This window comes from Hippichthys cyanospilos, chromosome 12 (genome assembly GCF_059441005.1).
Source record: "Hippichthys cyanospilos isolate Australia breed blue-spotted pipefish chromosome 12, RoL_Hcya_1.0, whole genome shotgun sequence".
NCBI lineage: Eukaryota > Metazoa > Chordata > Actinopteri > Syngnathiformes > Syngnathidae > Hippichthys > Hippichthys cyanospilos.
Window position 1 is genome coordinate 10,140,844 of NC_142380.1, and position 26,057 is coordinate 10,166,900.

The window sequence follows — 26,057 nt, forward strand, 5'->3', positions numbered from 1 at the left end:
ACTTTAGCAAACCTAATGTATCGAAAACACAAAATAACATGAAGATACAAGGGGTGTATGAACAGCTTTAAGCATTATGCGCGTTGATGCAGGTGTAAAACAGAAGTGTTGTTGCTGTTCTACACTGGGATAAAAGCGCTACAGCGCCGTTGGCGTGTTCAGCCCTTTACAAGGACTATGCTGAAATATATAAGTTCTAAACCGTTTAATCCCTTTTAGGTTTGCTGATCCTTAAAACTTTTCATACACATCTTGTAAACACACAAACACACACGTTTCAATTTAATGTGCATGAGAAGATTGACAAAGTTCTACCATTGGCATCTCTCACCGTTGAAATTGGCGACCATCGTAACGAGTAGTTGAAAATACACTTGGTTTCAGCTTGATACTCATACTTGGTAAGATAAGCATTACCATTTTGTTGAAACTGTCAGACAGGTGTTAATTTAGCAGTGTTCAGCATTGTGGTTTTGGTTTGCAGCGGTCTAGAGCTTCACTGCATCATTCGATTAACTTAAGTTAAATAATAACTTTTTTTTTCTCTGTAAAATGTTCATACCTTTTTACGTATTGTTTGAATTAATACAAGATTTTCATGTTAAACGCTTTCTTGAAAAAATATCATTAAGGCATGGTCTGTGTTAAATTAGCTATTTTTATTAACATGTACTTCACATATACCAGCTGCTCGTGATGGAAGCAAGCCACTGGGCATTACTTGGTACACACCACCACATTTAAAGCTCCTGAGATCAAATGAAAATAAATCACAGTTGTCAATATCACACTCAAAACCTAAACACACCGAAAACAAAAAATAAAAAATGAAAAACAGACACATAAGAACCGCAAGTGTTGGTAAGATTACTCCTGAAATTATAAGCATCTCCAAAACTTTACACAGCCAAACAAACAATTGACTTCAAAACAGACCCTAACAAGCAACATCACCAAGGGGTAGCAGGAACTTTCTTCTGAGGCAAAAATGAAATGTCGTAGCTTGACTGTGACACTGTTTGACCACCACTTGGGCACTAAATAATACTTAGTCAAGTAGTGATGAAGCATCTCACCACACTTTTATACTATCTCAGGACAATAAGATCCAAGAAATCTTGAGCCCCGATTCCCCTTTTGTAAATTAATACATAAATAGGATAATTGTGTTTAATAAATGGCATCCTTAGCTGAAATACAGTGTTACGTTATCATTTGTGCCCCCATAAAATCCCGTATGTTCAAGTAGTTCTGAATGGGTTTTTAAAACTTGTGCGGTATTTTGTTCAATCCTTTGATCTTGAGGTCAAAGATATTTCACATCGAAGGGAAAGCATTGAAAGAAGATGCTAGGAAGCTGAAATTTCACTCTGATGGTGACAACATGTAAAAGTTCAACATGGCACAATCACTTAGTTATCACACTGCCAGGAATGTGCCATCCCTTGGCTAAAATACTGCGAGAAAGATGTGGATGAAAATTACCCAAAAATGGTCAAAATACTGCGTACGTGTACTGTATAAATACTGTACTGTATAAATACTGTACAAGTATACTCTGGTACTTGACTTACAATTTATTTTATTCCATAACCACGCTTGTAACTCAAAACATTCGCAAATCATATGTTCCCATTGAAGTGAATGGGAATTTCTGTAAATTTGTGCACCTTGGCTATCAGGGCAGTGTAATACGGCCAAACTACCACAACGAAGAGTTTCACAACTAAGTGTTTTGGCAGTTGTTTGACAGAATTATAGGGTTTGGTTGAGCCTTTTGGCATTTAAATATATATTAAATTACCTTATGTTTTATGTGACAATTTGACACTGCATTTCAACTCTGAGAATATTAGGTCTTTTTAACAGTTTTAAGTCTTTTAGTATTTAAAGTGTAAGGGAGGAGAAAGTACATAATATTAAAAAAGGTATTATTATGGTCATTGTACTGAATATGTTGATGAAGAAATACGGATTATACTTGAGTTTGGGGCATTTGGAGAATTAAAGAGCTTGATGGGTTGCACAACACTGCAGGACACGCTGATAGAAATCCACTGTATAGAACACCAAGCCTATCAAGTTCAGTCATGCAGGATACTGATTCAAGTTCTATACAAGACAGTTCTATCTGACAGGTCCCAAACAGTAACAACTACTACGGTAGTAAGCCTCATTCTTGGGGCTAAGACACAGCGATAGGAAGAGGCCTTTAATGGCAAAACATCTGTCCTTAGTGTTTTCAAAGTCACTGACTGTGTGTTGCTACTTAACACGCCGTTGGTGACGCGTCCAGTTTGTGTTTAGTCACAAGGAAGGCGACGCGGTGAAAGATTTGAATCTCATGTTCGCCGAGGTTCCAGCCTGTAGGAAAGCTGCGTCAGCGCCCTCTGGTTGTCGATCACGCAGAGCTTCCTAACATAGCCTCTGACCTCTGCCTGATTCTTGTTGGGTTGGCAGATGTCAGGATCTCAAACGAAGAAAAAGATTGATTCATTGATTATTTAAGTCCTGCGTGGAAATCAAAGAAAAGCAATAAAAAAAAGACTTACTGAAAGGCTGGCTTCTACAGTGCCTGACTTGTCGAATTGTGTTTGCTATAATACGCTGATGAAGAGAAAACCCAAATGTTATTGGAGATTTAAACTAAATACACAAATCATGAATATTTAATGAGCCGGTCGTGCCTTGAGAAAGATAGCTCCCTGGCATGCAAATTTTTCCAGATAGTGAACAAGTCTTAAAATTTGGCTAGAAGCGATTTAAAACCACTCCTCGCTAAGTTTACTGTCAAACGAAACATAAAACTCACAAAATTGCGCATTATGCGTGAAACAACCTCCATAACTTGGATAAATGATGCTAGCCTAATCTTAAACTGGGAACATCATATATTAGAGCTAACATACAGAATCTAAGCGACAATTAACAAATAACACATATCTGAGCACATACGGTGCAGTAGCACATGCAGATAGACATTAATAAGCATATATCTTCATCCATTGTAAAAATAAATGAGTTATTATTACAGCTGACCGAGTCACTTAAATTACTTACGCATGATTGTATTATACTGCAACCAATAAATTGATTATATTAGGTCCAATGATGTTACTGTATGCTAACATCCATTAAACTGTATACAAGTGAAATTTCAAGGTAAAACCAAACTTTTACAGGGGAACCTTTCAAAATGTTTGATTGCACGTGTTCAATACTTCAATATTTTTTTGCACAATTTGCTTTTCTTCGGCAAGGTGCTGAACATCAACACTGTATATTTTTGCGAGTGGTGAACCAAATTAAGTTTGCCATGAAGCCTTACCATTTTCTCAAAATTGACCATGCTGTCAATGAATGTCTTGTTGCCTTCATGTGTGAAAGTCATATCTGTGATAAAAATTGACATTGTGAGAATGATAATACATAAAATAAAGCATTGTCCAAAAATGGTACCTTTGAGCAGCAGGGGCATAAAAGGGATGATTGGCGGCTCAAGTTTGGTAACAGTTAGTCGGTAGGATCGATGGTTTCTGGATGGGTCCTGAGCATAAAACATAATGTTGATTCCAAATATGAATGTGGATATTCATATGCTCTCAGTTGCATTTTGCAACTCACCATCATGCTCTCAAATTCAGCGTAGAACTTCTTAAACTTGGTGGGCAGCTTCTAACAACGGAAGACATTACAATTTAACGTTGTTGTGCGACAAAAACTGTCAGTCCCAAATATGAATGAATGTTTACCTCCCATGTCTGGCTCAGTCTGCTGACAGCAGGATTGCTCATGCCCATGATGATAGCAAAGAATGAATTCAGGTTCTTAAACTCCCGACAGCTACAGACAAATAGAAATCCATCTTAAATTGAAAACAAACAAACTTTTTACTTTTTTTTTTTTTTTTTCCAATATCCTCGTTCCTCAGATTTAACTGGTCGCAAGGCATTATAAAGACACCCGTCCCACTCACTGCGCAGCAATCTTGATGAACTTCTTGAGGAGCTGGACCCTCTTACTGAGCTGCCCACAGAGGCACACCTCGGTGACCACCCAGAGCTGAACCTGGTTGAACCTTCTCAGGAAAAGGTCCAGGTTGGCCGTGGTTCTTCGAAAGCTTTGGCGGCCGAACGTGTGATAGAGCAGTTCATGCTGTGGGTTGTGTTAGACATGGAGTTATAAGTTTTTGCGTACCAACAAAACATATCCATTTAAATGTTTACAGTTAGTCCTATAGAATGGTGAAATTGTGAACAAATGTTAATTTACTGTACAGTATTACTGTCCTGTTTAGACAAGGAGCTTTTACTCTATCTTGTGGAATTTTAGGGCGTTACAGAAAGAGCACATTAGAGAACAGGTGAATTTGCAATTGGTGAATCACAATGTGCAGAGGATGGCTATATGAATTTGCATGTGTGTTATCTGCTACCTCGTGCACACAGCTGAAGAGCTCCCAGTCAAACATTGTCATTTGATAGGCGAGATCCTTCGAACTCATCAGCTCAAAAGTGGACATTGAACCAGCTGAGGGTCCTTCCTGCTCTGTCAGAGGAGTCTGAAGCACAGATGAAAATAAACACATAAATAACATGAAGTTCAAATACACCATAAAATCACAAACATGACCATTTCTAAAGATGCATGCATTTATTGTTTGTATTTTTACAGCCTTACAACCACAAAAAGAAGCTACTTGCAACACATAACTTCGTGCCCTACCACAAACTTGTGAATAGTGGATGATCCCAAAATGTGTAAAATTGCCTAAATACTGTATATAGCACATGATGGTGGCAAATTGCTACTTTTGACCAGATTAAGCTCCTCAACTCAAAATCAACATAGTTCCTTGGCACTAAAATGCAACAAGATGTCACCAAAGCAACAGTTTGGCCTAAATTTAGCCACTCAACTGATTTGATTCATCTTTGTTTGACAAGATTGTGGCAAAGCTGGCTTAATGAAGCTGCTCAACTCATTTCCAAATTACTAATTGGGACCAAGAATGGTTGAAAAGCACTACTCCTTTCCAAATAAAACTATTAACATTTCAACATAATCCCTTGGCTCCAACATGTCTGAAATTGGCAGCAAACCACTTATGCTCAAATAACAGCCAATGAGTTTCTTGGAAACAAGATGGACAAAAAGCATTAGAATAGTCTTAGTGATGCTCCCTAGCTCACCTCAACATAGTTCCTTTTGACCAAGATGACACGGGATTGCAGAAAAGCATTAGTTTTGTTTAAATGACGCTCAACTCCATTCAACACAGTTCTCTGACACCCAAACGTTCCACAATTTGGTGGTAGAGCACAATTTTCATTAAAATGAAGCTCCTCAATTCAAGACAACAGAGATACTTCATGACTTACCAGACTGCTGAGTTGCTCTCGTGCACAAGCGAATAATCGCCCGTTGATGCTCAGAGAAGAAAACACTGACACATCATTAGGCTTCAGGATTTGTTTCTCTGTAAAGCAAATTGACAACACATCAGGTCATCAAATCACTCCTGAGAAAACGATTGCTTATGTTGTGTCTCAGGCTTTCTCTTACCGCCAGCAGAGCTGAGGTGAACGAGCACCAGCTCATCAGTGGAACCAAGTTTGTCAGCCACGGCACATAGCACTTCTTTACCCGTCGCTGCCACGGCAACTCGAATGGTGGTGTAGGTATGATCACTGCAGTACACCTTCAATAGGACTAGAACATACAAAAAAAAGGTAAAATAATACTTTTACCCCATAATGTGGCATTTGCTGTTAAGAAATTGTGTTTAAGTTGAGGAGTATTATTTTATTTAGACAAAAATAGAGTTTTTAGCAAGAAACGAGGGACAAGGGTCAAGAAACTATGCTAAAGTGAGTTGGGGAGTTTCAGTTACATTATGGCAACATGGTGGTTATGAACTGTTTTAGAGTTACAAGAGGAGCGTCATTTGCCATATTCAACTCAAGTTGAAAATGGCACAATTAATGTACAAAACATCAAACTTTGTAGCAGTATCCCTTCTGGGTGGCACTCCCCATGTAATATAAGTTGTGATTACTAGACCTATAACTATACAAAAAAAAATGCTGGTTGGATAGAACAGATTTTTTTATACCTCATGGAAATTTATACTGGGTTTTTCAAATAAATAATGGTCTAAATATTACATATTGTGACTTTAAAAATGGCAACGTGTTAGTATGTTCAATAAAATCAATCAAAGGCCTTCCATACTGGTGTGTAAGATATAATTAATTTGCAGAGTTTTATTTAGAATGCTTTGCCGCTATCTTGTGGCATCTGTGTCAAAGAATGACATTAAAGTGAGTTGGAGTTTAATTTTGACAGACGTTTAACTTTACTGTCACCTTGTGTTATATTGGTGAATAGGATACTGTATAAGTTGAAGTAATTTGCGACGCTTCATTTACAAGGCACAATGGCTTGCTGTCATCTTGATTTTAGTGTACTATGCTGACTTGGGTTGAGCCATTTTAGTTTGAAATGTATAATGCTTTCCTTTCACCTTGTGGCACCTTGGTTTAAACGAAGTGTGTTGAAGTCAGTCAAGGAGTTGAATTTGGACAAAAGGAGGTCTATAGCTATTTTTGGCATCTATATACAGTAATACATCTTTTACTTGTCAATTACTCAGAAATTTTCCACTATTTGCATCAAAGCTCTGTTGCTTAGCCCTCACACTCTGTGTGAGGGCTAAGCAACAGAGCCTTAAGAGAGTAATGGGGGTGGGCTTTGTACTACTCATGGCAATCGTTATTTACATTGTTTGAAATCCCGCCTCAGAGTCACTTACTGTCATCTTGATTTCTAATGGCCTGTTTCTTCTGCAGCCTCTCCTCCCCGTTGCTGAACTGTCGAATTAAAGTCTTCTGTTGAATGAAAAGAAACAGTAAGCATATACAACACCACGATTGCAACAACATGTTGTACATCGACTTGCCTTTTTAGTGGCCTTGGCTTCCTCTGAACTACAAAATAAACGGTAACACAACATTAACAGAATAGATCCAGAGTTCTGGCACGCACTCTAAAGCAGATGTTGTGTGAGTGCAAACATACTGTAGTTTGACAACTTTCTCCAGGTCAGGAAGCAGGTCTTTCAATGCTCGGAGCATCCGTGAATCATTTGATACACTTCCAAACAACTCCTGCAGAGAAAAGAAGAAAACCATAAATCATCACCAGGACAATCTATGTGACTTCCAACATAACCTCAAAGTGGTTTTGATTTAGTAAGCATGCTATTGCTACCTCAAGGAAAGAAATTGCAGCAGGTTCTTCCTGTAGGAGAAATGTATGTGTATTAGCCCAACGCAGGGTCAAAATGAGAACTCTCCTCTTACAGTTGAGCGCATGCTCCAACCTCTCCTGTTCAGAGCCGGGTGGGGATGCCGCATGATAGGTGCCCATTCAGTTAAAGAAAAAAAAAAAAAAGATTTGTGATACCATTTTTTCTCCCACACACTGGGTACAAGTCCTTACATTTTAGTACTTGTCGACAATGTGTAGTATCCACACTTGATGCCACACTTCTCACAATTACTCAAATATTGTGCAAAAACAAAAAAGAAGCTTTTTTTTTTAACATAGCAGTTAGTCACTCAAATATAACACTTTTCAGACCACCAACCTGTTAGTATTTTAGGTATGTGTTGTCTCTGTCTGAACATTAGGGTCACTATTTAAGAAGGAGAACATAGATAAAAATTGAAGAAGATCGTGGTCTGGCGGCAGGCACACAAGAACATGACTGTTTTTTTCATTGGTTTCTGGAATAGTATTAAATCATTTATTTGTATGTATTGAAACAATAATTCTATAAATGGATATTTGATCTATTGTAGAGTGACATCTAGAGTGACATAAAAAAGAAACACAGTTAAATGTTTGGAAACACTGGGTCCAATTCTCACTTTTTTGACTAATCATAGAATAATACTTAAGTCAGATATTGTGAAGAAATAGAGATGGATTTTTTTTTTGTAAACAGACAAAAGGTAATCAAAACAGAATGTTTTATAATATTGAGTCATCAAAATAGGTCCTTTTTGCACAGAGATCTTTGCACATGTTGGTATTTTCTCAGTCACTTTTATGATGTGGATGCTTTAAGACCTGGAACGACTTTCAATAAAAGTTGAAAGTGTTTCCAAACTTTTGACAGGTATTCCATATCGGTAATATTAATAACATGAGGTGAATTGAGGCCACTCTTACCCCATTCAGGGAACAAATTTAAATGATGAGCATGTGCAGAGGCGGACAAAGATAGAGGGGTGAAAGCTGAAAAGGATATTGTGCCATGAGTAGAGGGCACAGCTGGCTGTTGGGCATGAAGACACAGTGCATGAGGACAAAATCGTCCACTGCTGGGTCTGAGAAAAGAGGGAATGGAGAGCAAAATAAATAGAGGAAGAATCAGTGGGTAATGAAGAGAGAAGTGAATCAATGAAAAAAACATATTGCTGTAGTTTGTACGTGCGTTTTGCTTGACAACCTGGTTCACTGTGATGAATGTCCATTCTCATGGTCTCTAAAAAGTGCTCAAGAATCTTTTCTGGAGTGCCGGAGATCACAGTGTACCTACAAAATATAGATAATAAAAACAATAAATTACAACTCTTTCAGGAGAACAAAGGGTGAAAATATATTTTTTTAAACATGTATACTTGATGCTTCCCAGGGTGGAGGCTCGAGGACTTTTCTCCAAGATCAGTACAGCTTGGTCGTGTTCTTTCAAACGCACTGTGTTGGCCTCCACATCCTGCAATTATAACGAGACGAAACGACGTTCGTAGTGTGTTTAAAATAAGAGTACTGTATATGTCTCCTTGTTTGCCACAGGAGGGAGACAAATATCATATGCTACCATAGGGACGTCTAACTCGATGCTCTTATTTCAAACAATCGAGGTCAGGGAAAGTGGTTGCACATGAGTAGTCTGGTTCCTTACCGAGATGACCTTGAGCGAGAAACAAAACCCTTAGCTGTGTCCCCCAAATCGTTTTTCTTTTAAACACATTTCCAAAGAATCCTGCATGTTTGTATTTCCTGTGGTAAGATCTTTGATCTTTTTTTCCTATTATAAAATCCACGTTATAAAAGTTCCGAGTCGCCATTTTTCTTCTGCATTTATTAACCCAGCAAAAATCTTCATCCAGCAATGATCCACATACCCTGAGGATCCTGTTGAAATCCTCCTTGTCTACACGAAGAAAGTGGCAGTTGTCTTCCCTTAAGACAATGGAGGCAGCGCGAGGTGAATCTGTAACCAGGGCCAACTTTCCAAAATCATCACCCTCATGCAGTGTACACACCACCCCCTGACAGAAACACACACACAGATTGACGTAATATTCAAATATTCCGAAAGCCTGAAGAAATTTGCCAAAAAGAATGAAGTGGAATGAATCATCAAAACAAGTGTGCATGTGTGTATTTCTCTACATAATGGTTGCAAAGTGATGCGCTGCGTGAATTTTCCTTGAAGCCATTACACGGCCGTAAACTTAGAAGGTGGGCCTTCACATGCAAAGTACTGCTTCTCATCTGTATATGATGTTGATACACAGATAAAGCATGTTAGATGAGCGCATGCATTTAACCCACCTTGCCGTAAATAACCACATTAACAGAGCCCTTCTGGATGATGTACCATGAGGTGCCCTCTTCTCCTTGGTTAAACACTGCAAGATGCAGTGAAAGAAAACCATATTGCCTTCATATGTCACAAAGTGCAAAAAATTGAGTCCGCAGCTAAGAAGACCTACACACAGTTCCAGCTTTAGCGTGTGACTCGAAGATAACAACACTCGCCAGTTCCCGCTTCACCTACAAGTGAGAATACATTGAGTTTGTTTAGCTGCGCATCAGCAAAAAAAAAAACAAGGAGAGAAAGGTACACACAAAGTGCATCTGAGTTTGCAAACACAGTTCATTTATTGATATGTGTGGGTCTTTTTAAAAAACATATGCAACACTGAAAAAAATAATGAAAAATCAACTTTTAGTCATGACAAAAATAATAATTCCTTATAAAAAAAAACACCCTAACCTGTTTTTTTTCCTCTATTCACGCATCTCTTAGCATTCCAGTTCATTATTGATCTTTTAGCACTACCCCCACCTGATCAGAGGAAATGACTAAGTCCTCATTTTGTTATGTCACTAATTGAGTGCAGCTCTCAAACCACCTATGCAAAATAAACACACAAACCGCAGTCGCTGAGCTGTCAGTGGTGCACCAAGACAATATCACAAAAAAGGTGAGGCAGCCAGAAATTATTTTGCCATTATGCCAAAGTTAAAACTAAATCATGTACTATTATATAGTTAACTTTTGGACGTTTAAAATAAAATGGGCCCTTTAAGCAGTCCTGACTTCAATCTGAAAAAAATTCAACCCTGTGATAGATTAAAAGACTAAAGAACAGTTAGGGTGACTCATTTACCCTCATCTCCCACACACTATACTACACACAAAGAATACTAAATGTTTTTAGGAAAAAAACATTGCAGATCTAAGTTCTGATTTCTGTTTCATGTTAATGTGCTCTGCTGAATGTAATTTTCTAACAGCACCAGTCCCAGCCACACATATAAATAGATTAATGAAGTGTAAATCACCATTTCTGACTGCAAGTTAACGTCTATGCTGGAGGAAGTTACAATTTCACTTGGTACTAGACCAAACTGCAGCAAAAGACATACTGTCTCTTTAAATGAAACAATTCATTCATTCATGATCTGAATGAAGCACAGCGGTTGACTCACAGTGTTGGAGAGGTGAGCTAAGGCCTTGATGTGAAGCAACTCATCATAGATGATCTCTAGGTCATCGCCTGTCCTCTGACCAGGCCTGAACACACAGTCAGAGGCTAGTCACAGTGAGTTAACTCACCATGAAAATGTCCTGCATGCTGTCACCTCTCATACAACTATGAAAAGAAGTGACTTTTCACCAGCTTGTCATTTTTCATGTAAGCATATTATAAGTCAACATATAAGAAGGTTAGTTCTTTCACTAAAATATTTCATACAAGACTACAAATCCAACCAACTGCAAATGTGCTGCATTATCAGCTCTTTTGTTTACTTACGATTTTCTGATATAAAGCTACTTACGACTTCCTGAGGATCATGCGCAGCAGTGCATCCGGTCCAATCTGAGCGAGGAAGAGAATTGTCTCTGGCAGTTCCTCTTCACTCTCTCGCTTCTCTTCCTCACTAGGCAACGGCGTGTCCTCTTCCTCGTCATCGAGAAAGCGGTAGAACAGGTATTTGTCCTGGAAACCCAGCTCCTGGTCCACTGGGGAGGGAACGAGAACATCACATCTCTCTTATACACACACAAATGCAGGTATTTTGATAATATAGAGATTACTTAATCGTGTGAATCAAGTGGACAGTTCTTTTTTAGATGCAAAACAAATTCATAAAGTACCGGTAATAGAGAATGAGAAAATGTTGGATACCGTGATTTAGCACCTGATCTTCGAGCAGTGCCTGCCACATGCCAACAGCATGGGACCGTGTAAGAACACATGCGCTCTGCAGCACTAGCCAATCCACCAGTTCTGTGCCCACACAGCATTGTCTGCAATTAACATTGACACAGCATGAGCATCCAAAAAGTAGAGTGAAAGAACATTGGAGATTCTGACCTGTAGGTCTTGAGGTGATATTTCCTGTCACGGATCATGTGAGGGGCTCTGGACAGGATGGCGTTGCGGAGAACCTTACCCGCTCGCTGGAGCTTCTCTGTGGGGATCTACACAACACCGGAAAAACACAATTTATGATGTGAGACATATGAAATCAAACAGTTCACTTAGGGTGCATCACTGAAAAAAAAAAAAAAAAAAAAAAAAAGAGAGAGAGAACCACAATACTAGGTTATACATGGTCAAAAACAATAAACCAAATCCCATCTGGATTCTGTAGTAATTTCAGTTCAATGATATCACATCTTTAATGATTTGCCTACGTTTAACTGTATTCAGATCTTGAGAGAAAGTAGCTGTTCATTCATTTATTTAACAGGTGTTGAATGGTTAAGCTGCGGTGAAGTCTGTGCTATGTATGCATGCTTGATGAAGGAAAAAAAAGGAGCACAGTTCACACCTGCATCTAAAGCGGCAGATGTGCGTGAGCTCACACCGCCGTGCTTCAAAGCAACAAAGAAGAGCGCACTAATTGGTCCGATAGGAGCTTTCTTCCATGTGCATGCATTAACTAGTGTTAGCATAACCAGAGAGTATCACAGTGGTGAGTCATCACTCGTCTCTGCTTGGAAAACACACACACGGTACTATTCTGGCATTCTAGTTCATTCACAAACATCAAAAAATGCAACCGTGCACAATGGTTCTTTTTTTTTTCCAACCCGTAAAACTTCCATCTTTAATCCTTTTGACACAAACAACGTTGTAAGCTAAATGGGAAACAGCATAATTGCCCTTAGGGAAGTCAACATTTTTCTGAATGGATTTATTTCTGGATCAGGTGATCAGCTTGAAAATTTGAATAGCTACCTTATTGTGAGTTTTGTTTGCAGAATCTGAGTTCATGTTGTCTTTGTCTGCAAGTCCTGAAGAGAAAACCATATTCAGCTGTGTGAGTTACATGATTATTTTTCCCCGAAAAGCACAAACAAAAAATGAGATAGACTCAGCAAACAGAGTAAAAAAAAAAAAAGATGCTTGAAGCTGTTTACTGCTCATCCCAAGTGACGTTTACAGTCAAAACAAACGCTAAACAAGGAGAATTACATGTCATGTATTTAAAACCATAACCAAACAATAACCAGGTAACTGAATAGCAAAATGTCAAGGTATATATGTAAGAAAACCAATACCGGTTTACCGGAGTAATTTATGACAGATGTCAGATGTGCATATCCGTGAATGAACCCACTATTCTACCCCCAATTGACCAGGACATGCACAAGAAGATGCAGCACAACATCCATTAAAGTAAAATAAAAGCAGATCAATTTCTTTACATTGTAGTGAATTGTGTAATTATTGTATGAATTATAAATATACACAAGTTTGGGTCAGGAACATATTAAGGGCATTTCCATTCATCCCAATGGGAAAAGCTGTTTTGAGATGCAAGTGCATGGACACAGAACAAATTTAAATTGTATCTCAGGGGACTGCTGTATTTTGGACAGTCCTACATCGCTATCTCGATTAGGTCCAGTAAAAAAGCACATCAGTACCGCCCGTGAGTTTACTCACTGTCATTGTTGGATCCACTCTCCATTGCTCCATAAGGAGGGGCCAACAGGCCAGCCAGGCTCTGTCGATGCTTCTGCAAATCCAAACCCACACAAATACATATCACAATTGGTTGACCAACAAATACATTCAATTCCTCGTTGGGAGGGGGTGCAAACATATATAGTTCCATAACAATGGCATCCATAGTAAATAAATGACAATGAACAAAACAGACAACCCAGTGAAAGTAAAATGCAAGATGTTATGGATACTGACAAGTTTGCTATGCATCATCATCCATTCAGTTTGTCTCATTCACAGACTTGTCAAACAGACCCACACAGACACCACTATGTCAAAACAAAGCCCTTTGTGTAGCAGGGGTTGTTTCGATGCAGAACTGTTGGCGTGCAGTACAATTCAGGTTGAATGGGTCGATTTTTTAAGGCCTCAAATTCTGTTTGCATGTCTACTTCTGAAACAAATCCATCAGGTACAGTAAGTGATTCTGAATGTGTCACTGCTCCTCTCACAAGGTCATTACCAAGCAACCCATGTATTCAGAGTACACAAACACACCCGGATGCACACTTCGAAGCGAATGGAGGCAGCATCTGTTAGAGCCTGTGCACACATATACAAACCCAAAGAAAAAAAATGGGGAAAACAATTCAAAAGTACAACACACAACATTGTGGGAACGGAACAAGCATAAACAAAAAGACCAACTAGAGGCGATATTTCAGACTCACCTGAGTAAACAACCTAATTTCATCTAAAAGTGGAAAAAAAGTGAGACCCCCCGAGAGCTGCCTTACGCCTCACACACGCCGCCTGATAGCATCGTGCACTACACAAGCTGCTCGCCTGCTTTCTCTCTCTTGCTCGGTCTCGCTCCCTCTCTCTCTACTGCTCTCCTGCTGTGACCGAGCCAAGAACCCAACCACTTTTCCCTCCCAGGTTACCACAGTGATCGGAGGCTTTGTATTACGGAGCTACTCTGGAGGGTGAAGGCGAAAGAAAAGGGGTAATGAGGATGAGGAGGATGGAGCCGGAGGCAGGAAGAAAAGACAACACGGCCAATACAAAAGAGAGGAAGCGAGGAAGATAGATGTAAATGAATAAAGGATGAAATATGCCCATATGAGAACATGCATTTGAGTCATGTATGATATTAACAGCAGTTTTCAACATTTACACATCTTGCATGTTACTGTCATTGTGGCTGGGTGAAAATTGTGCATCAGAGAGGGTTACTTTTATTCTGTCTTCAAACAAACACATGACTGCCTTCATCCTGTTTGTGAAACACACACACAGGAAACACAAAGAGCCTTTTTGCAACGACGTGCATAAGATTGAAAGGAATACAACCTCGGGCTGTGATTCCCGTTTCATGGCCTAAAATAGGCGGCGCAGGAGGAGACTGAGTAAGTGCACTTAGCTGATAAACAGCAGCGATACAAGCTCAATAATAAATGCACATGTTCCCGTGACCAACTTTTGTCTCGTAACACAAAGTGATAACATCAGCATCGGGTAGAGATACATTTTACTATGGTTGATTGCTCATCAGAACTAATGATTAGAGATTAAACAATCAGAATTTTGAAGCTGATCATTAATCGGCAAGTATGAAAGAAATTAATTACTTATCTGAAGCTTTTTCATGCAAACCACTCTTGTTTTTCCTTTTTTTTTTAAACTACAAATCCTGTTGTTTGTGAATAGCTGAACTAAAAGGTCCATGCCTTGTTAGAAGCAACAGTGAAAATGAGTTTGATAACCCTGATTTAGGTGCAAATTAGCAAAATCATTAAAATGGGTGCAAAATAACAACATAAGTAGCAGGGTGGCCACACTTCACTTCTTGAATCATGACAGCAAATTTATTGTGAGAGCCGCTGCTCTGCCAAGGACAAGCGACCTTGTGAATGGAAAAGCCTTAGGGAGACCAAACCTCAACAAGGAGGCCTAGTGGGAGCTTGCTACTACTGTGTGGAGACTATATATGGAGAAGGCTGGGCCAAGAAAGGACAGGGTAAAGGTACAGAGTGGTTTCTCATTTCGTATACCGTAGTGAATCCTAAACACGAACATACTTTTATGCAAATTTTACAAACCTGTCAAATTTAAAAGAAAAAAACTTGAAAGCTTGAAAACTAAAGCACATGTCTCCACTCTCAAATGCTGTTAACTAAATGAGTGTGAATCTGAAACTCGACAAGCTGAAAAACACAAGCTACATTGTTGAGTGACCTTACGCATCTCAATGTTTTTGAGCCACAAAAAATATCAGATTGTTGCCTCCAGCGAGACTACATCCCACTGGGCCGGCCGTTGCACTAGCCACAAAGCTAACAGGCTTACGGGACTCCTGTCAGTCAGCAGACAGCAAGCTGGTCCACAATGACACCTCTTTGCTTTGGAATCCACATAACATTGAGCTGTTCCATAAAATGTAGCATCCAAGAAAAAAAAAAAAAAACAGCGGAAATACTGTACTGAAATGGTGAAAATAGTTTAACATCATATACATATTATACAGTCTTGGGAAAAAAAAAAAAAAAAAAAAACACCTTTCAATGTCTTGTTCATGTTAATGCCTAAAAATGTATCATGTTACTTAACCCATTCACTACTTAGCTTTTTTTTTTAATACAACTTAAGGCATACATTACTTGTTAATAAGTCTAGGATACTTAAATTTAGTTAGAAAATTCCCACCAAGAAATACCTCCGTTATTGTAGAGCCCATAGACCACAATACTTGTACAAAAACGTGCCAGAGAAGTGAAAATGATCACCAAACGCGAACAATACATAGTAATCAGTGTAATCTATGTTAATACAGATTTATGGTGCATATTATCAATAGATTTCTGCAGTGGAAGATCATTAATTCGCGAGAAATTGCACAACGCAACCTACTTTGATGACAGCCTTGCTTGTTATAGTTTGAAAAGTTGCTGAATGCCAGAATTTGTAGATAGGTGTGTAACAAACTGCTTGGGTGCCATTTCATCTTATTGCCACGATTCCTATACCCCCTCCAATTTTTTCAGAAGCTATGGGACGCATTGTCCCAACCGAAGTGGAAGGGTCAAAGAAAAGGTGAAATGCTTCAAAGCAGTGAATTTGGCAAGAGAATTCCATAACTTGATGCATGAAATTAAGTAATTTTGTTTTTTATTAAAAACATTTTTTGTTATCTTTACTTGTCCAAAAAAATGTATCTTTAGTGATAGCATCCGTTTAAAATGAATGAATTCAAGGTAGATCCAAATTTCCATCATAAGTGTAAGATGTTAATGGGTGCGTGCATCCATCATCACCCGGAGCAGCAATAGGATTTTGATGGACAGCCCTCTTGTGGTTAAAAAGACAACAGCAGTACAAGCTTGTCTGAACATCTCTTGTCAAAAGAAATGCTTCCGCAAGCATTTTGGACACATCAGGTCTTGCATCACAGCCCCGCCATCTCACCTCCCAGAGGGTCTTAAACTCCCGCTGTTCAATTCGGAGCAGCTCGCTGGTCTCTCTGCTGATGACGGTCGCGTGACGAGGCGTGTTGTCCAGTATGGACTCCCCAAAGGCTGTCCCGATCCCCAGCGTGCAGATGGTGACCGCATCCTACAGACAAAAATCACAGAGCAAGGTTTTATTTGCCATATTTTCATGACTATGTGAACATTAGGATGCAACACCACGGGAAAGGAATGCTTTCATCATAAAAGTGCAAAAGCAATCAGACAAATTAAAAAGAGGTAATCAATGCAAATGCATTCACTCACGGAGGACAGAAAATATGATTTCTCCGTAAATATATCTGGGTGCTGGACATAATTGGAAAGCCGAGAGGCACGCACTCTTCATTTTGCATTCTGAGATTATCTTAAAAGCTATAGAAAGCTGTCCAAACTGACATTTCAAATATAGACACTGAATCTAGGCCACCAAGTGGGTTGCATTCATGAAAACGACCATTCAAAATGGATGGGCTTTGTTATTGCAGCTTTTTACTGGAACAAATCCTCTTACTCTCCCCTCATGTGTCAGTCCTCTATCCATATAGTACATCCAGTGCACAGTGCTTCACTTATTCCACGTTCAAAAAAAAATAGCCCTCAATTAGAGAACAGCACACACTGATTCTATATGCAGAAATTGAAAATTGCGGGTTAAAAAAAAAAAATTGTATGTGTTGTTTTATTATTTGTTAGCTGTTTCAGCTTACCTGGTGGTTAGCAGTTTCGGACACTTTGACATCCAGAGAGCCAGACAGAACCGCATACCAGCTGGTGCCGATGTCTCCCTGTCGAAACACTGAAGCCACAATAGTCACTGTGAAACTAAAGAAAGATGTACTTATATGATTTAACAGAACGCACAAAAACTATTGCAGTCTAACTACAGCGACAAAAATTGAAGATGAGAGAAAGCTTACTTTTTGCGATTCAATGAATACATAAAAAAAAGGTGTTTTCTAACACACTAATCATTTTAGGGTTGATTTACATTTACCTGGGTTAAATATATTGTACCACTCCATATGGTTGGATTGATTATTGATTTTTGACCGGGTGAGTGTTTACATACATGTAATGCCTTTGTCCAGACATTCATAAAAGGCACAGGTGCAGATCTGGACCAAGAGTGGAGGTGGAAACTTGGTGAAGGCTTTAACCTCTTTCAGTCTGGTCAGAATAATATCCACATCCTCTCCTGAGCGCTCCGAGGGCCTAAGTAGAAAAGACAAGCAATTAAATGTTAACACCACATCAGACGACCTCCATGCAACACAGGATCTTAGCTGCATGTTATGATGTAACCTGTAAAATGTGCAGCGCAGACATATTCCTGAGCAGAGCTGACCAACCATGCTGAATAACAAAACAACTCAAATGTGAAACATTGGCGTTGTTGCTCTGAACGTTTCAATTACACTCTTACATGAGGAGTCGTTAGAAAAATTACAATAATGAATTCTATGAAGCCTGCCCATGATCCTCATCTTCCCCATGTAACTCCCACCTTACCGTGATTTTTTTCCCCGTTCTGAGTGTTTCTGTTGTACTTTAGATTATTTTTTGTGCCGTTCCATCCTGTTCAGTTTTTGATTAAATCACCTTTTTGAGCCTCAACCATATTATTGGTTTCACCTCTCACACCCTCCTCACCAATATGCCTCACGACCATGACTAAATGACTTTTTTTTTTTTTTTTTTTGGGAGGGGGGTTCTTTTGTGCAAAACAAACCAGAGTTGGCTCAATTATGGGGTCGGTCTTTTTTGGACCCATAATTATATTTAACCCAAATGTTTTTTGAATATATTGCTGAGATAGACAGCCTAAGAAATTGGGTAGCAAGTTGAATCAATATAGATTATGTAGCTGTGGCTAAAAATAATAGTAATTTGAACACCAGGATTTTGATGATATAAATTATCCTGTTAGGGATCACCATAGTAGTTGGCTCACAAATTTTTGGCAGTTTTGATATCAGACACTATTCTTGTCCACCCTGACCGAGATTTGAACCCCAATCTCTTTGTGCAAAGTCAGTTCTGTTGCGCGAGCCACACACGTTTTTTGAAACAATTTTAATCAAATTTACGGCAACTTCGCATGCCACAAAAAAGGCTGCCCGCACAAATCCATCTTCTTAAACTCAAATTGCTGGCCGCACAAATCCATTCTTAAACTCAACTTGCTGGCTCAAAAAAAAGAGAGTGGGTCAAAAAAACAACACAGCAATTTCTTTAGCGTGTAGCTTTAGCGTTTTGGTCTTCCTCAGTATTGATTGTCTGAGCTAAAACAGTAGGGAGCTCCGGGAGTTCCTTCTCATCTCAGACCTCCTATGGGGTGTTGATGTAGGATCTCATTTAGTCCTGCTTCTATTTTTAATGCTCTTAAGTCAAAGCGCAATAAATCTCGTCGAGCATACTTGGGTTTGATCAAAGAGCCAACATTCTGTTCAGCAATGCGGTGTCAAAATGACACACTGCGAGTAATACACACGCAACGTCATCCATTCACTTTTTTTTTTCTTGCTAGTGACTCATCGATTTATGTGTGCAGGAAGCACTGTGGGCTTTCTATTAATTCGCCTCCAACAATGCAGTCTTCTTCAACCCCACTAATCTCCACTCTTCTTCCACATATCAAGCAATTTTTTTTTATCCCTCAAGCACTCCATTTTCTCTTCTCCATTACTGCCATATTCACTTTTGCCTCCATCTATTACGACCCACCACGAACACAACCTCACATGCTCTTCCATCCATTAATGTCTGCCATGCGAGCTCTTGGGCACACTGATGATTCTTCCATCTCACACGTGCACACACAACACATTTGTGTCCCCAAGCAGTTGTTTGTCCTCAGTCCTCAAGGGAGCTAGTTGCAGATCACGGATCTTGCCAGAAGGGGCTGAGTCGCAGACCCTCAAGAACTGCAACATCTGCCATGAGCTCAGGGGCATTTACAGCCATGTTTTTTTTTCTCATCTATGACTCACCCTCCCAGCTCCCTCTTGATGCCTGCGGATTGTTTCTTCAGTGCACAGACAGGAGCGTTGTGTCTCAACGGAGACTGGGGTTAATGGTTTAGACAGGTGGAGATAGTAAGAAGATGGGCCACTTGACTTTTCAGGGTCAAAGGGATTGTACCAGCATCACCCTTCACCTATCCATCAGGAGTCCAAATGTCGTCGTCATCAGTCAGTGAGGATTGTCTAGTTAACAGTATATTGCGTGTCCGCTTGTCCTTTCGAGGTCATCGTCCTGTTCTTCAGTGCTCCCTGTGCCTGTCCAAAGCAATCTGTCGTCCCCTTTAGTAAGAGACAGATGTGACCTGGGAACTCGACATTTCAGCTGCGGCCCTCCCTCCTCATTGACGCGCCCAACATCCTGCTTCCCATGAAAGTAGCCATTTCAATTACACACAGTCAACACACAATTCTTCAACTCGGTATATTCAGGAGAATAGATTCTACAGCACATTGGTCCACCTTTGTCTGATGACAACCTTGTTACTCGAAATCTTTCTTGCTCCATGTGTTAACTAAACCAATTAAAATGTGTTCTATGAAGGCATACCTTAAAGGACTGTATTTGTTGGCAGAATTGTCCTTCGAATATATATTATTTATAACTTATAATCTTCCATTTGCTTTGTTTCAAAGGTTAATCCTGACCAATAGTTAATACTTAAATTCTCAACATTATGAAGAACTATTGATGAGTTTTTGGTGTAAATAATGAAGTGTAAATCAAAACGCAGCTTGTTTCACAATTTAAGTACTGTATCTTCAAATTAGCCTCCACCCAATCAGCTTTGCACATCTTGGTATTTTCTCAGACAACTTTATGGCGTGGAATTTTCTTAGCTTTCTGGCATGGGTGAACTGACTTTTAGATGCATTTTCAAGAGTTAATAGCTTCATAGTCTCTTTATGTGTTTGAGGTGATGTCAAATAGAAGGTGTTTCCAAATTTGTGACCAGTACTACAAATCAAATAACTTTTTTGGCATGTTGCTTTTGTGACATCCTTGCTTACATCGTTACCAGTCACTTGGACATCGATTTGAGTTCATCAGATGCAGGCGAGCAGAATGGAAAACACTTGAAACACAAACACAGACCGATATGTAATGGTTGTAGGGATTCACACTACTCACTTCACCCAACAACCATCTGTGCCACCACAAACCCGTGAAACTGTAAACAACACTGAATACTAATCACGATAAACACAGTTGTAAAAAAAAAAAAAAAGTCACGTGCCATGCAATTTGAGAATCACATGACAAATAAATTCCATTAAGCTACCAGTAATATGCAGTGTTTTTTTGTGCTGAAATTAATGAAACTCGTTCGCAGAAAGGAGAACCCCAATTAGAATTTTGTCAGATCCATGTGTGGTGTTGACAGGACCGACTACAAGTCCCCTGAGGCTTGACGCCACAAAAGTAATCAGATCTTATCTCATATTTCACACTCAGTTGCAATAAATGTCAGCGGACAGATATATGGGAGAAGGTCACATTTGAACCTCTGGAGTCTTGCCACTGTCCTCAGCCATATATTGTTCAGAGGAACACATCAACAGTGAGCGTAGATGAAATGCCCCCAAATGCACGCAGCAAGACTGTGATTGAATAAGAGGTGAATGAGTGAGGAGCTCTGAGTGATGCACAATCGGATCCTGTCCAATCTAATATCAAGACCGGTTACTGTCAGAAAGACTGCTTTTGCAGCTTGGACACAAGATGCCATCTTCAAAATCAGGATCGAAGATGTATACAATTAAAGCGTATACAGTTAAATGGAGAGTTGGCAATTTTTGAATTTTACAAGGCGAAAAGTATTTGTCACACACTATTTATTTAACAGTTAGTTCAAAAAGAGGCTGACACTACTTTTGGAGGTATTCATCTAACTCAAAAGTTGGTTCAATTGAAAACAACCCTTTTGTGGTTGCGTAGCGGGCTACTCATTTCTATTTAGTCAAAACAAATAACCCACAAATAAAACTCAATCTGTGGGCTTGTTTTGGGGTTGTTTAATTTATCCATGTAGGCACACTACAGTCTAAAAACTGTTGCTTCAAAAATATCCCAGAGTTAAAAAGAGACTCACATAACTGACGGTTATTCATTTAGCCCAAAAAGTTGGGTCAAAATGAATAACCCAGAAAACAACCCAGATTTGGGGTTATTCATTTTGACCAATTTCAACATTTTTGACTCCAAAAGTTGATTTGTTCTATTTTCAAACCAATTTGTTTTTTTTAACCAACTGCTTTTGAGTCCACAGTATTAAAATGAAAATGTCTAACCGATAATAAACTTGTTTGCTTTCCGGGTTCTCCAGCTTCCTTCACAGGTTTTTAATAGTTTTGTATTAGTTAGTTAGTTAGACAGTTTTTCATTTGTTTCAACCTTTTTATTTTTTTGTAATTAATTTGGGTTTTGTTTCCAGACCACACTATAGTTTTCTAATTAGTCCCCCCCACCCCCACCACCAGTTGGATTTTAGTACAGTTTTGTTAGATTTAGTTCTAGTTGAAATTTCCTCTACTCCTGTACATAGTGTTTGATGGGTGCAGGACAAAAAAAAAAAAAATAATAAATCACTGATTGGAAAATGACTGGTTGCCTTCTTCTCTACTGACATATATCAATACCAAAATAAATTTAAGAAGAACCTGATGTATAATAATCACTGATAAAGATGAAAACAAAGGACATTTTCATTGACATTGTAGTGACTTTTTCAGTTTTCATATTTTGAATGTATTTTTGTTTTTATTTTATAGTACTGAAAAAATTATATTCGTATTTATTCCGTTATTTCATTGTTTGTTTTTTTTTGCTCATTATATTTTATAAAATCATACATGGTATTTTATATAGTCCATAGGTGTGAATATGAGTGGAAACGCTTGCTTGTTTCCATGTGCTCTGCAATTGACTGGCGACCAGTAACCATCTGTGACTAATAAGGTGGGCTCTAGAAAAATATTTTCAAAATCATCACAAACTGCCATTTCTTTGCAGCTGAATCGCATCATTTACACAGGTGATGACAAGACGGTTGGCTCACGTTGCTAATGGTAACGTGGGGATGTGTCATCATGAGGTGTGTCGGGTATGTGTGGGTGGGAGAGCTCTGAGGTGCATGCCTTGCTTTCTTTCATTGTTCCTATATGGTCAGCCTCCAGTTATTAGTGCTCAGCAGCCACTTTTTTAATGCCAATTAAGCAACCTCAATTGGAAACTAAATCGTGGCGGGTGGCGTGTCAGCGAAGGCTATTCTAAAATAAGACAAAGAGTAGAATGCTGACGACATTAAACGAGGTACTCGTGTTTTGAGTATAAGCGCTAAAACGCTCTTAAACGTGCATACCGCCTCAGACATCAAACCATGTGCATCGTGCAACGTGTGCAGTGCAGTATGCTCCTCGAAGCCACCGCCACCTCCTCGTAGACGCATTACTAAAGCAGAACATCCAGAAAACATGTGGAGCGTACATCCGGCTTTATTGGGACTGACAACGCGTTAAATATGGACTCAAATGGCAATTAAAGACGTAATGCAACGCGGGAGTAATAGCAATAAGCTACACTGCACACACACACAGCGGTTGCCGGTCCTGATCAATGACACCGATTCGGTTCAATGAAACAGGCCCGAGGGGTGGAGAAGGTAGCGGGGGACTGGGGAGACCTCGTCCCCCTCCTCGGTGGTTGATGCGCGCTGGAGGACGTGCGGTGCACTCACCTCTTGTCCAGGCAGCAGATCCACTCGGGCGAAGGAGACAGATTAGGGGACGCTTGCACTGCCACCATCCTTGTCAGTCCTTCCTTCCGCTGTGATGCTCGGTGGAACCTGCGATGCTACTCGGGTGTCGGTTAATATATGCGAGCTGTGACTGCGGCCCCTCCCGTTTTGCTGGCTTGGAGCCGCCTCGCACAGCCGTACACAGCTGCGCTGCGCTGCACGCTGCTGCTGCCTTAACAATCACAGCCGTGGCTTCGCGAGCATGACTTGTGTCTGGCTAGAGCGGCGTAAAAAATGCAAAAATGTCAAATGCAGCGAAAACAAACGCGGTATAAAAAACAGCTAGATGCTATCAGATGATATCAATGCCAGCCACAATTGTAGATACTCCTGCAAATTAATTGATGTGACAACTCAAGAGAAGAAACATCTGTCCCAAAATCTCAATGTCTCACAAGTTCACAAAGTTGTATTGTGTCATTATGGCAGTGCTGCTCAAACAGCGGAGAGTGGATTTTTTTTTTTTTTTTTTTGGGGGGGGGGGGGGGGATGCTTTGTTTTGTTTTTTGTTTTGGGGAGGGGACCCCGGGAGAATGCTTTTTTTTATTTTTTGGTTTTTTTTGTTTTGTTTTTTAAGTGCAATTGCAATAAAATAAGAATTGATCTTTTTTTGTAGACCATGAAACTACATTACCATAGTATGCATTATTTTAGCCACATAATCTCACACTAGTGGAGTGCTGGGGCCTATCACAGCTGTCTTTGAGCAGTGAATGGGCTGAGTACACCCTGAACTGGATCCCAGACAATCACGGGGCACACACATATAGATGAACAACACACTCACAAACATATAACATTAACACTTACAAAAGCATATATGAGCATAGAAAAACTTTGCTAGGAGAATATGAATGTGCGTTTATTCTTCATAGGCGGTACTCATTTACCTAAAGTGAGGACCCAGTCGTTCTTTCTGATTGAGCAAGACAGGTAGTGAGTGTGCAGCAATGAGCAGAAATGCTCAGACACATGAAATTGGGAAAACAAAATCGAAATTGGGAGTGTTTTGTTTTTTGTTTTTTTGTTTGCTTTTTCTGAGGAAATGGCATTCTAATATGGTTAGAAGGTCCAAAAATGATTGAGTCTGGATACTGCAGGCACTTTAAGGAAGACTGATCTTTAGCCATTTTCAGCAATACAACGTTGCTGTTTTATTTCTATGGCTAATTTGATAGCTAAATGACCATTCATGTACAAATTAATGATGTTAAAATCCTTTTTTTTCCCACTAGCTGTTGACTAAAAACTGGCATCACATGTCCTCGAGGCTGAAGTAACGACGAATCATGGCTCACTTGTAGTCTGGATTTGGTCATATGGAAACTGAGCCATGATTGGTTGTTAACTGCTTCCAGTACATGTGATTTTTCAGTCAACAGCAAGTAGCAAGGATGTCTTTTTCGGCTATTAGTTGTACAGGAAAACTTAGTTTGAAATCAAATTCATTATAGACAAAACATGAACATTTTACTGCTGAAAATGTGTTACAAATGTTTTATATCTCTTTATTGTTGCATTTGCAGAATTAAGTTTCAGCAGCAAATTCTTAATTATTCAGACATCACGGTTGTTTAGGGCTCAGACAAATCTTATCGCAAGTCAAAGTCACATGATCAAACCCAGAAAATGGGTCCACTACGCTACTTTGCTCTAAAATATCTGTAAATTACTAAAAGGTGACATTGCTAAATCAAGTTGACTTACTGTTGGATCAAACAGTGTAAATTAGATTTCTGACATTTGTCTTCTACCACTGATTTGTTTAGTTACAGTAAAGGGTTTGCTCATTATTTCATTTTGTCCACTAAGTTGTCTGTCAAGACTATTGTATCCCACTATCTTGTGTGATCCAAGTTTACTATCCTTTTGCAAGGTTGGACTTTGATACCCATCCCAATTTAACCTAATTTCATTCAATATTTATATTAATTTGAATCCCTCCCTTTTTTCACCTCATTTCGAAGACACATTTTTGATTGGCCACTATTTATATCATCTAGGTCCCAATGCCACCTGGGACAATGGTCTCCATTCAGATCCAGGTCACAGTGAGTGGGACCAGTCTGCTTTGTGTGATCTGACACACAAGTTTGCTTCACAGACACACAAACAGTATTATGTGCCAACACACAGGTGAGAAACACATATACACCCACCACACACAGACGACATTAGCAGGTACTGCATCGCTGCTCTCATTTGCCTCTCTCACACACATGCATGCAGGTTGATTGTGGCTGAATGCACAAACCTGCATTGATGAACGCAGGTGTGTTTTTATACAAGGCTTTCCTCTGAGAATATCAGTGGATGAAGAGAAGATGATCATCTCTCTGTTGGTGCTGCAACACAAATAAAGGTAAGTGATAGTGTGATAGTGCATGCCTGAAAATGCATTTTATACGTCATTTTTGTGCTATATTGGGATGCAATTAAAAGTTCGTTGATGACATTCCAAGA

General features: G+C 39.4%; 1 protein-coding gene across 1 annotated transcript; it reads right to left on the reverse strand.

Moving 5' to 3' along the window:
- Positions 1 to 638: 638 nt before the first annotated feature.
- rapgef4b (Rap guanine nucleotide exchange factor 4b) lies at positions 639 to 25,917 on the reverse strand. The gene is made up of 31 exons (XM_088428735.1): positions 25,849 to 25,917; positions 23,535 to 23,811; positions 17,847 to 17,989; positions 17,485 to 17,573; positions 16,734 to 16,880; positions 13,266 to 13,338; positions 12,555 to 12,610; positions 11,685 to 11,791; positions 11,496 to 11,617; positions 11,146 to 11,329; positions 10,795 to 10,879; positions 9,792 to 9,852; positions 9,631 to 9,707; positions 9,198 to 9,344; positions 8,691 to 8,785; positions 8,519 to 8,604; positions 8,318 to 8,396; positions 7,273 to 7,423; positions 7,081 to 7,169; positions 6,962 to 6,989; positions 6,815 to 6,890; positions 5,566 to 5,712; positions 5,382 to 5,479; positions 4,436 to 4,561; positions 3,977 to 4,155; positions 3,753 to 3,843; positions 3,625 to 3,675; positions 3,460 to 3,547; positions 3,329 to 3,393; positions 2,553 to 2,607; positions 639 to 2,470 (listed from the first exon to the last, which is right to left on the reverse strand). The coding sequence occupies exons 2-31, from the start codon at positions 23,600 to 23,602 to the stop codon at positions 2,343 to 2,345; spliced, it is 2,991 nt and encodes a 996-aa protein (XP_088284861.1). The 5' UTR covers positions 23,603 to 23,811; positions 25,849 to 25,917; the 3' UTR covers positions 639 to 2,342.
- Between the last annotated feature and the right edge of the window lie 140 nt (positions 25,918 to 26,057).

What these genes read in the sequence shown, in the direction of transcription:
- rapgef4b (XM_088428735.1), bottom strand. Translation starts at nt 23,602, where the DNA reads ATGGTGGCAGTGCAAGCGTCCCCTAATCTGTCTCCTTCGCCCGAGTGG. An exon ending in TCACCTCAGCTCTGCTGGCG is followed by an intron (nt 5,480 to 5,565) that starts GTAAGAGAAAGC and finishes TTTGCTTTACAG; the next exon opens with AGAAACAAATCCTGAAGCCT. An exon ending in GACTGAGCCAGACATGGGAG is followed by an intron (nt 3,676 to 3,752) that starts GTAAACATTCAT and finishes TTCCGTTGTTAG; the next exon opens with AAGCTGCCCACCAAGTTTAA.